This window comes from Leptodactylus fuscus, chromosome 6 (genome assembly GCF_031893055.1).
Source record: "Leptodactylus fuscus isolate aLepFus1 chromosome 6, aLepFus1.hap2, whole genome shotgun sequence".
Classification (NCBI taxonomy): domain Eukaryota; kingdom Metazoa; phylum Chordata; class Amphibia; order Anura; family Leptodactylidae; genus Leptodactylus; species Leptodactylus fuscus.
The window spans coordinates 61515292-61527905 of record NC_134270.1 but is presented as its reverse complement, the minus strand read 5'-3'; the positions used below and the strand labels follow the sequence as shown (position 1 = coordinate 61527905).

Sequence of the window (12614 nt, the reverse complement as noted above, 5' to 3'; positions counted from 1 at the left end):
ATCACTTTATAGAATAAACTTTGTTTCTATTTTGTTTTCCAGTTGTCTGGATTCAGCCTGCAGTATAAGGAATGGCAGCTTTCACTGTAGTTGCTGTAGATATCGAGAGAAAACAGAAGCAATATTTATTTCATATATTGAATAAGCAGTTTTATCAGTTATATTCATATTCAGGTTTCTGTGAAGATAATAGATTGATTTTCTGCTCCATTTATGAAAGCAGCACTTATACTTTATTGGTTTCTTCACTTTCTTAAAACTTTATGTAGAATTTAATCTTGATATTAATGGACCATTTAGACTGTTTTCCATCTTCGGGGCTGACCTGGAAAGAAGCATACAATCTCCTATTACCTTCTGCTCCATAGTAATGGTAAGATTATCAATGATTGCCTCAATTACAGAATGAAAGGCTAGTGACACCTTTGTCAATTTTTTTCTTGGTTTACATTAAAAATTTCTTTGTCTTCTGCAGCTCACATATGTTGCTGCCCCCATTTACCATGTATTATCTACTGTATGTGGATCCAATAGGTGGCGCTGTCTCAGTTCCAGGAGTATTTTTCTGTTAGCACAGTGTATATAATATATATATATATATATATATATATATATATATATATATATATATATATACAGTACGTCACAGACATCTGTCCCCAAAAAGGGAGTACTTTCTGAATTTTTCTTATTCTAAAAATCATTTAAAAAATCCAACAGTGCGATTTATTTTAAACAGCCTGTAAATGTGAACTTGGAATTAAAATTCTCCTGATGCTGCTGGCATGCCACTGCTGCTAAATTACTTTTTCATTGCACTGCCAAATTTAAGTAAAACATCTTATATTGAATGTATTGTAATTTCTTCTGATGCTGCTAGCATGCCACACTGCGACTGAATGGTTTATTTCCATATGCGGCTCCTCTCCCTACCTAACTGCACTGCTCTGAAAGGGACAATTATTACATTTAGCTCAGGCCCTGACTGTCCCAGCTCCAGCTGCAGCCTCTCCCTACCTAGCCTAGCTAGCTGCAATGGCAACTGGACCTGTGACCCATTATACAGATGGGTCACATGTCCCATGTGGCCAATCACAGCCATACCCATACTGTTCATGTCTGTGTTATCTGTGTGCAGTCAATCAACCGGCTATAGGGATAAGCAGAACCCAAAATCAACGCTGAAGTTTGGGGTTCGGATACCTGAACCCACAATATTCAGAAAGACCCAAACTGTGTGGTTCGGGTTAGCTCATCGCTATAGATCTAACATTGTTGAAAGTGGAGATAATGCCACTGCCACAGGCAAGCCTCAATAGCTATATACCTGTGACAGACCTGGGAGCTTTCCTACATTCCATCGTCTGATAACATTGTGTGTATAAACATCATAAAGTATCTGCCTACAAAAAGGGATTATTTTCGACTTTTTTTATTTTAAAAAGTGTCAAAAAATTGGACAGTGCAGTGTGTTTTCAACAAGCTGCTTTTACCACCATAGCCATATCTGTCGCTTTTACTTTGATAAAACCAAACAAAAAAACTCAATAGACTAAGGAGCATGAAGACTGCAATAAGTTCCATCCTACCATTAGACTCACTCTCAACTCGTTTTTCAGTGAAGACAAGAAAGAACATCTCCTAGCAATGAGAAATATGTTCTTACAACAGGGATACCATCCACAGGTTGTAGCTGAGCAGCTCTACAAAGCGACAGGAATTCCAAGGAGCAGTCTCAGAGTACAAACAGAAGGAGGACGTCTGAAGGTGCCTCTAGTGGCTACATAGGACTCTCGAATGAACATCTTGAGGAAAATTGTTGATCTTTAACCCATATTTCACAGAGAAAATAAACAAAATTAAGTATTCCCAGATTTGCCTCATCTTGCACATAAACAGCCACTAAACTTAAGGAATCTCCATGTTAAATGTGCCTTTGTGTCACCATGAGAGACTGGCACTTCACATGATATATAACCTCCTTATATCGCTCTCCACACAGTATATGATCCCCCTTCTTTTTTTAGCTAACCACAAGTTACATACTGTATCTCCTCTTTTTTGCCCCCCTCCACAGAATATGACCCTGCTTTTATGGCCCTGACAGTGTATGATTCCCCCTAGTATATGACTCAGAAAGTCTCAGAACTGTTCACTGTACACTTATTAATCTGGACCAGCCCTTTAGAGAGCAGGAGTCGTATTATTTATTATTTTATTTAGCTTACTTATATAGCTTTACAGACATTGTCAGTCACTGTCTCGTATAGGGCTCACCATCTATATTGTCTATCAGTATGTCTTTGGAGTGTGGAAGGAAACCAGAGTACCCGGAGGAAACCCAAGCCAACACAAGGAGAACATAAACTCCTTCAGATGGTGTCTTTTGGTAAGATCTGAGCCTAGAACTCCAGCGCTGCGTGCAGCAAGAAGGGCTTGACTAGACTTTTCGATTTTATCGGATAAGACCTGTCATTTATCTACTGAAATCTCTGATTTTTCTATGGTGAGAAGGTGCTGGTCCTAAAAGTGTTTGATAGCCTCCCCTATATGATTATGCATACAGAGATACTTGTCAGTCATTAATAGGACAACCTCCTTGACTTCTCAGAACAAAAGTTTTAATAGATAAATGACACAATACTGAATCTTTTACCACAAACTATATATTAATCTGCTCAGCTCCTCCTGCTCTATAACATGCTGCTTACAGATAGAACAGACTGACTTTAATCTGGAAAACTTCAATTATGGATGGGCAAGAAACCAGCAATGGAGAACCTGATGATCTGAAATCTCCTGGTAATCTGGCATTGTTGGGGAATAAAGGCTCTATATACAGATTACAACAATTGCTATATTGTTACATTAGCCGAAGTATACAATTGATTGAAAATCCAAACTTCCATGTACACAAGCCTTACCAGTTGTGCCCAATAGATGGCGACATCACTGCAGAGAAGGTTCACACTCATGCCCACATCTGGAGGGTTTGCTGCCTCCTGTGGTACAATGCGGTAGGTGATCTTAGAGTCATCAGATATGTTCTGAAGAGATAATGAGATAACTTATGCACTGATATATAACTTTTGTTTCAACCATAGTATTTAGGGTGAGTTGAAAACCATACTGGACATGAGTGATGAGATCTTATTTTATAATAAATTTCACAAGTTTAAAGACATCCTTCCAGATCCAGATTAAACAAGCTTTACTGTATATATGAAAAGGTAGTTTGCGTCTTTATCCTGTGTTCTCCTGAGAGGTAACAGAGTATTTTAGTCTCTTCAGATACTAGGGTTGAGAAGTGACTTTGCACCCCTATATTCACAACACTGCTGATACTTACATGGGTCCTGAAATAATCCATCTGTCTGAGTATATCATGGATAGTTGGAATCTGGGATCTGTCCATTCTGAGCACATAACACACGCTGCTGTTCATCTTCCGGATCCCAATGATGTCCTATACCGGCACATAATAGAAGTGTGAGCAGAGTCCATATCTTTATCTATCTATCTATCTATCTATCTATCTATCTATCTATCTATCTATCTCTCTCTATCATCTATCTATCTAGCTGTCTATCTATAATCAATTTTCTAGACAGTCAGTGGCGCACACACGTAGGTTAAAGGGGTCTCCTGACGTCTCTAGGCACTTCCAGGTGCATTTTTAATAGGCAGTTATTTATTAGTTTTGACACCATTGCTCACCCTCTTGCAACAAGAGCAAATAAGTCTACACTGGTTTTAATCTCAGTCTGACCAAATAGCTCCTGCCAACTTCTGTCTTCCTTCTGCATTCCATAAGGCTCCTGCTACCTAAATACAGCCCAGTTTCCCACTGCTGCCCTCTGATGCACCAGCACGTTGTCCCTGCTACCATTTGCCTCCTCACTATCTGTTGTGACAATGCCTTTGCCACCTGCCATCTCCCTGCTGTCACTGAATTCTGTCATTCAGGCCCGGTTCACATCTGCATTCAGTATTCTGCTCGGGAACTCTGCCTGGGGACCCCCTGAATGGAATATTGAACGCATTAAAAAGCAGTGAGCAATGAAAACACATGGACCCCATAGACTATAATGGGGTCCGTGTGTTTTCAGTGCGGTGGTTTGCACAAGTCATGCGGAAAGAAAACTGCTGCTTGAAGTACTTTTCTCTCTGCATGACTTGTGCGGACACCGTGTGGAAAACACACAAACCCCATTACAGTCTATAGGGCCCATGTGCTTTTATTGCTCACCACATTTTAATGCGTTCAGTATTCCGTTCAGGGGGTCCCCAAGTAGACTCTCCGCACATGGGACCAAACGCAGATGTGGACCAGGCCTCACTTGCTGTTTGACCCCACAGAGTTTAAAGTCTTCTCGCTTTTCTCAGCAAAGATACTTGCACCTTTCATGTGAACAGCTACATTTAATTCCCCCCTTACTTCCTCTGCACTTCTAATTCTTCCGCAGAGCCCTGGCCCCTTACTGTCTTCTTTTGCTATTTGAGTTGCATTTATGTGAGGAGCAGTAAGTGATCTGTAACCTGTATCGCTGGAATGGTTAGCAGGTTTGTGTGCAGTCTAATTTGCCTGAGACAAATTTCATTTGATCGGATTTGTAAAAAATAAAAAAAAACCTAGTAATTTGGATTATTCGGGTCAAACGTGGCTCGGATTGAGTTGGTTTGCCCATCTCTACTGAGGGGTAAGGGAGCAGCTCAGGGACCCCGTGTATAATTTCTTGGTACGTCTCTGTAGTGAAATTATTACAATGTGATGTGCCAGAAATCACTAGTAGCCTGCTGTGTATTATACTACTAAATGTAGCATCAGATTGGAAAAATGTTTCACCTGTCCTGATTGTTGTTGTTACAATACGGTATAACAGGGCAGATAAAATGTATTCCTTTGGACAGATATTAAGATGTAAACAAGAATATCATTTACCACCCACTGACAGTAAGATATTGAGATTAGTGATGAATGCAAGTATATCGCAGGAATGTTAATTGTACAATGTTTAGGCCTCATTTACATAGGACTGCACCAGTTCTTTACTTATATTTTACATCTACACCTCACCCTCCTGTAATCGTATAACACAGTGACAGATTCATTCCTGCTGTGGACAAAAAAGGCCGCCATATTCTCCTGCTCATTGACGGAAATCATCTGTTGAACTTTTTGCCCATCCCTGGAATTGAAGACCAGAGTCACCATCTGCAAATAAAAAGGATCTCTAAGCCACAGGCAACGACAATCAATGTAAAATGTAAAAATAAAATATATCTATGTCAAGATTTCCTACTACTATTGTTAGTAACACTCACCTTCTCTGTGTGTTTTTGCGACATGTAAATGCCTATTAAAGTCACAGCCAAAATAATCCCAACCAGCAGTACCGCAAGTGCAATCCCCTCAATCCACCTCCTCCTGGACAATGGGACCTGAAACACAGAGATCTATAAGGGTCCATTCACATGGAGGAAAATGGTGAGGAATTTGGTGTGGAATTTCATCGCTGAAAAAAAAGCCCCCCATAGACTTCAATGGGTTTCTTTTTCTGCATTGAAGTCAATGGGAGTTTTTTTTTTTTTCAGTGCTATAATTCCACACCAAATTCCTCACCATTTTCCTCCAGGTGAATAGACTCCTAAGGCTGGGTTCACGTGGGTTTTTTTTGGTCCGGATTTTGACGCGAATCTGCCTCAGAATCCAGCTCACATTGAGTTCAATGTGAGCCGTTCATTTCCTTTTTCCGCAAGCAGGAAAGAAGCGAGCTGTCCTTTCTTGCCACGGATTCTGCTGCTGAATCAGCCACGGATGTCTGCATTGCGACACTCCCTCCCGACTCGGCCCATTCATGTGGGCCTAATCCGGAGCAGAATGCCGTGACTGTCGAATTCCACAACAGTCGCACTAGCCAAGGGTGGCGTTTTTTGGACTAAATTTTGAGGCAGATTCCCACATTAAAATCTGGTCCAAATAACCCCATGTGAACCCAGCCTAAGAACTGTAGCTCACACTATCAAAATGATTGTCTATAATCAGTATAGGACAGGACAGTGTGCCGCTGGGAGGCAGCATAGATACATGTACTGCTAGGAGTCCTCTCCTGTCATATTGTTCAGGCCGGTAAATGCGGCCAACACACAGAATGAATTTCATAGGTGAAACTCAGCCGTGTAAATGCGGGGTTAGACTATATTCACATGACCGAGGTGCAAAACATCCAAGAAAAATAGACATTGCACCTGATGCAATGAATGGATGGGTTTGTGCAAACAGATAAAAATAAGACATGACCAAAATAATGGTCATGTGAATAAACCCCATTCACTTGAATTGAATGCTGATGTGTGACATCTATTTGTCAGATCTAATGGCTGTTTTGCATCCTTTCCATCCTTCTACTTTTGTTGGAGAGTGCCATCTGTTTTGCATCAGCTTTTAGCTGTTGGTAAAAAAAAAATTGGTTCATTTCATTGGCCTTGCTTTTTTGACCGAACCAACTGATCTGTTTTTAATGGCCATAAAACTGATGTCAATCCATCAGTTAAAAACTGATCCATTGATTTCTATCGGGTCCGTGTGTCTGTGATAATGGACAAAAATAGTACACGTCAGATTTTTTTATGGCCATGAAAAACAGACGGTCAAAAAAATGGACATGGGAGTAGACTCATTGAATTCAATGTGTTCTCAAAACGGATATTTTTTAATGTCCATCACATGTTCACATTCACACAATCGAGTTTTGGCTGTGAAACTAGGTCTGTGTGTTGACCAGATGTACTAACTTGAATATATTGTCGGGAGAGGAACTCCTAGCATTATGGTTACTGTATCTAGAATGCCAAGAATCCTTAGCTCCCAGTTACATATGGTCCTGTGCTATAATTATTATGGGACTGTATGTCGATGGGAGGAAGCAACTCCTAGCAGCATAGATAACTATTGTAGGAGTCTATCTTCTGCACAATGTTTAGACTGGTCAATCTGGTCAACACACGGACTGCGTTTCATGGGTGAAACTTGGTCGTGTGAATGCGGGGTTAGTCTTTGTAAAAGTTCCCTGTGCCTAACATGACATTGTGTGGAAGACACTCTGGATGTATAGAACTTACTGGACATTACTTGTAATCCTATATATAGTATGGCAATATCTGCCCCTCGTCTGCACTTTTTGCTTGAGTCCTGAATGCTCTATTAAAAGGGCTATCTGGCTTCCAAAAATGATCTGCAAATACATCCACAACAGTGCTAAATACTCACTGTCCCCTTGTGCACCATTTGCTTGGCTTTATGCTACTTGCTGCTTCATGTATCACTGTGATTTATATGTACTGAATCTGTAGACAAACTATATTTCCCATGATTCATCTGCCTACTCTCATTCTCTGTGTGCCCCTCCCTTCTCCCCTCCCCCCGAATGAAATCACATAATAAATGACTCCCACGTCCAAGGTCACATGCTGCTGTCACTTTGTCACTCTGAGGTCATTAACCTGGTGCTGAATGTAAACAGGACATATATTAGGAAGTGTTTTGAATTGATACATCCTGCTATTTGGTCCATATTTTTTAAAAACTGGACAACCCCTTTAACTTGGCAATGAATGTGAGCATTTATTTTCCAACACAGTACATTAACATTGTTCCCTTATAGCATCAATAATATAAATGTACAGATAAAAATAAAAAAAAAAGTTGTGAGGATCTCATGTTTGCTCCCAATATAATAATATAACAATATAATAATATATATACTAATATATTCAGTAATATAAATAACAGGTGGTGGGAATATGACAATCCCTCAGTTATAAGAAAGAGGGTGGTTGTCAGCAGTAACATGGCATAGCCGTTCTGGAAGTAGTAAGTGTATGGATAGCAAGTCTTATAACAATGATATTACTAACTATATTCATTGATGTATTACAAGGCATGGTTGTGACAACCTCTCATACATGATATGGAAGTTAGTTGTCAGCAGTTACTAGAAGGAATAGCTGTTAATGTACTACAGTGGGTGCTGGAGATTAGTAGTTTTGGTTTAAGAACATAATCTCCACTTTCTAGAGTTGCTCTGTGCTGTGATTAATTCTAGAATATTTATACTTATACTCTCAGAGGCTGCATACTTACTGACTGTTTCCTTATCGGATGGCATTAGACTTGTAATCCTACTGTTGCAGAAGGGATTTTGATGGCTTGGACAGGTATAAATAGTGAAAACACTGGAGTTATTAGGAAAATTTGGGTTTATCTATTTATTATAATGTTTATATGCCAAGAAGTCCCAGACCTAATCCTTTACTGACAATCACCAGATAAAGGGTTCCTGTTTCATATCTATAATGTATAATACGTCTTTTGTGTGTAAGTGACCAATCATATATGTCTATGTTACGTTTGTTGTAGCTCGGGTCTGCGCCAAACATTGTGGGTTTGGGTACCCGAACCCAAACTTCAGTGCTCAAGTTCGATTTTGGCTCAACCCTAAAGCTGGTTGATTGACTGCTGAACAGACAATCAACCAGCTTTACAGAGGACTTTTCATGTCCTCAGGCACTTGCCTTTTTATATATCTGACAGTGTGCTGAATTCAACCTTCTGTTTATGTGTCCATAGTCCTGTACTGTCAGAGGGGTATTCCTTACCGCCAAGTGAGGACGCTAAGCTGTGAGGAACAGCTCCCAACTGAACTTGTTCATAGACTAGTACTGGGACATAGTACTAGTACTAGCATTCTTCAAAGCTCAGCGTCATCGCTGGGTAATAAGGAACACCCCTCTGACAGTACAGGGCTAAGCACAAGTACTGTCAGGGCGGATGTTCCTCACCACCCAGCTAGACTGTCAGGAACGCCCATCTGACAATGGGAAGACATCGATAACGGCACCGATATCTCCAGCCCAGTCTGTGGACCTTTACTCTTTTTGCCTAAATCCCTGTGGGTCTTTACTGTCTCTGTCCCCTCTTACACCCGATACACCTTATATGGCCTTTTAACAAGACAGGACACTTGGGTTAGGATCAGCATGGAGGCAGTTAAATGTCTATAATACCTAACATACTTTATTTAAGACATTGTTATTATAACAAACATATACGTGGTCTCACACGGCTCTATGTTGATTACTACCATATACTCCCTCCTGAGCTTTATTATTGAACTGTGTTCTCTACCTGTTGGTGTTTTGGGGAGACATTTGTACATACTAAGATTTTTTGTAGCATTGCTTTTCATACTTACCCATGGGCATCTACTTACCTTGTATGTAACATGCCCATTTTGTCTGATGGTACTGTGATACTTGTCATCATTTTCTATGTTTATACGTTTTTTTAATGTATTTGTAATAAAAGTTGTATATTTTTATATAATTTTGAGTATTCTTTGGTTCGCTTTTTTGTTTATTTGTTCTAATATGGATCTAAGAATACATCTACTGAGTGACCTTTCTAAAGGGAATTATACTGAAATATGATTTTCCTTTTCCTTGATACCATGCTTGTTTATGTACTCCAGGGTTTATTAAGACCCGTCAGTATAACCGGTGTAGGTACAAGGGAGGTGTAAAAAATAAAATAAATTTATACTTACTTACCTTCCCTCTCCTCTTTTCCCATAGATGCAGAGAAGTCCCTAACAAGTAAAATAATTTCATACCGAACAAAGAAACTACATACATTATGCGCCAGCTAAACTGGAGATTTTACAGTGGTGCTCTATAAGAGGGTCATTGCCTGTTTGTTACAGAAGAAACAGTGGGGTTCATGATGCCCATGTTAAAGCCCCCTCTAAACACCAGTTGAGGCTCTCTGCTCTGCTCATCTCATGGTTTTAGGCGTGATTTGTACTTTAAAAAGTTTTCATAATTTTTATTGGCATAGTATTAAAGGCATTAGTATGTATACTGATGTAGCAGTAGCTGAACATGGCTGAAACCCTGTCCACATGCAGTATAATTGTGCATTTGTTGGCAGCGCATTTGGCTACTGCTATATGTGCATGCTCCATTATAACATAACAGCACTTATAATAGCAAAGTCTGTGATCTTAACTGCTGTATGTGAGCAATGGTAGGTGTACTGAACAGGAGTATTAGGTTACTGATATGATCATTGGATATTATAGAAGATGTTGCTTGGATGTTGAGTCTCTTTGATTTAAAGGGTATCCACACTACATATGTGTCATGACCATGTCTCACACCCGCTCACATAACCATGGCCACTTATTATTTGGTATGTACTCCTGTCTTGTCTTATTAATATTTTTTTTTTAGCCCTGTTACAGCATTCTCTAATGTTTAATTCTAAGACTCTACTGCCTCCTTATATAGGCAGAAATCACATCGCGTCAACACCCGCCTCCTTATATAGACTATGGTGTATTAATGCCAACTTACTATCATCTACTTGCCACTCTCTGCTCCTAGTCAATATGAACAGTAACGTATACAGAGATGAAAGTGGTTATCCAATAATTGGAGGAACCCTTGGGGTAGCTAGGGAAGATGAGGTGAGTATGCTATATTTTTATTATATACCTCCCCCGGCCACCCCACAGGTTGCTCCAATTCCAGGGGAACCCCTTTAATTAGTCACAATTTTTCAACACAAAGTAAATATGATTTATTAAACTAGTTATGCTTTGTTTTCCTATACTGTTGTTTATGTGTTTAGCCCTTAATATACAGTATATCTTTAAGTCTTTCTGCCACATGTGAGTTTTATGTCTATGCATTTATCATCTATTCATCGGCATCTATAAGTTATCTATATATCAATTACCTGATATTGATTTAACTGCTTAACATCATACATGAGACTAAGGCCCCAGAATGTGGAAACGCAGCATTTTTTGTTGCAGATTTTTTTTTTGAGCCAAAGTTAAGAGTGTATTTAACACAAGAAAAGCCCTGTGGACGCAGCGCTGCTCCAGCGGCCTCCCCTCACTCTCAGGCAGAGAACAGGTATTCTCCCTGCCTGCTCTCTGCCTGCTAACGCCGCTCCGCCACCCCCCCTTCGCTCCGCCCTGCCCCCCTCTGCTCCTCCCCGCTTTCTGTCGTCCGCCTTGGGCGGCAAAAAAGGTAGGTTCACCCCTGACTGTGAGCTAGGTCTTGGAGAACTGAAATGTCTTACTGTTGTCATAGGGTCTCATTTCTGCTGCTACGAAGCATTTTGTAACTATTTTGTAAATATAATTTTTGTCATCCTGATTTTTCTATGGATTTCTAAAAAATACTTACCAAGTGCCTGTACCACGACTGACAAGGGCTGTGATGCAGTTCTATAGCCAATGGCACAAAGTAGTGGTGTGTACAACAATACACATGCTGCTGCTCACAGTACAAAGATGTAGGGAACTAAATTATTAATGTGTATATTGCAACAAGCAGTGAGAGTACAAGGGCAACTGCTTGCAATTCACACTATACAGTTGCAGTTCAGTTAGAAATTTTTGTCATTTTTTTCTTTGTAAAATTGGCAAAAAAAAAATTTTTCTGTAATTTTTGCCAAAAAAATTGTAGCATAATTTTAGTTAATTATCATTTTCCTTTGTGTTCTCTTACCCTGCTAACTTCACCCTGGCTCTTCCATGTCTCCTATACATATTGTATATTATAACACTACAGCTCTTATACATACTCATTATTATCTCATTGCTATTCTGATATATAATTCTTACTTACAGGCAGATTCTTCATGGTTTGTTCTGACATCTTCTGCTCTGTACCTGCACTGAGACAACCTCAGCCCAACCAGGGTATTTGTAGGCAGAGATTTGTGTCTGGTGCTTTCCAACAGAAGGAACTTGGATTTGACTAAGCTTAAAGCATATCTTCAGCACTTATCAGGGTACTTTTTACATTTGTACAGAGGGTGTGGTAGAACCAATACTGACAAATTTAGCAAAAAGGGTACCCCCGAAAGACAAATTGATGAACCCCTAAAACATAACTTTTAATATTACTGCCAGTAAAATAACCCTAATAAAAACAAAAGGAGGCCTCTAATGTAGTCATGACCAAATTATACATTCCCAGATAAGGGGGGAAGGAAAGCCAAGGTGCTTCTCAAGCCTAGTCACTTAGGCTGCTATATTGTATTAATCAGCACTAGGTATAACTAGGAATTCAAATAACCCTCCACCTTAGGGATAACTATCACTATCTCCTAATATGTTAATCTCATTCCCACATTCTACAGGGGCACTACAATTGTTTTGTGCCTGTCGCACTAGCGTTCCGGGTCACAGCTGAGGAGTATACACTGTTGATCAGACCGGCAGCTATGTAATATGCCATCTTTCTCGTTCATATCTCGTTGCTGTGAACAATTGCTCCAGCGTTAAAGCAGCTGATCGCTAGAATGTGGGAGTTAATAGTGTGTCAAAGATCAAACAATGACCAAGCCTCTCAACGTGTTTCGCCACGTATAGTGGCTCCTCAGGAGAGTATTAGCGGTAGATAAGCATCTTTGATGAGGCGAGGTGAGGCGCCCGCCTTGAGCAGCGGGCCGGAGCGGAGCGGCAGCACGGGCGATTTTTTTTTTTTTGCAGAGGAGGATGCAAGCCAGCACTGACTTGACTTCAACGGCCATCCAG

The 12614-nt window shown here is 40.1% G+C and overlaps 1 protein-coding gene across 1 annotated transcript; it reads right to left on the bottom strand.

Moving 5' to 3' along the window:
• Positions 1-253: 253 nt before the first annotated feature.
• LOC142209546 (gastrokine-2-like) lies at positions 254-11736 on the bottom strand. The gene is made up of 6 exons (XM_075278554.1): positions 11701-11736; positions 5326-5442; positions 5078-5215; positions 3350-3466; positions 2925-3047; positions 254-325 (listed from the first exon to the last, which is right to left on the bottom strand). The coding sequence occupies exons 1-6, from the start codon at positions 11728-11730 to the stop codon at positions 254-256; spliced, it is 597 nt and encodes a 198-aa protein (XP_075134655.1). The 5' UTR covers positions 11731-11736.
• Between the last annotated feature and the right edge of the window lie 878 nt (positions 11737-12614).

Bases quoted from the DNA above. Each gene is read 5' to 3' on its own strand.
- LOC142209546 (XM_075278554.1), bottom strand. From the start codon at position 11,730: ATGTCAGAACAAACCATGAAGAATCTGCCT. The intron at 5,216-5,325 runs GTGAGTGTTACT...TTTTATTTGCAG, and splicing joins CGCAAAAACACACAGAGAAG to ATGGTGACTCTGGTCTTCAA. The intron at 3,048-3,349 runs GTAAGTATCAGC...TTATCTCTTCAG, and splicing joins TGGATTATTTCAGGACCCAT to AACATATCTGATGACTCTAA.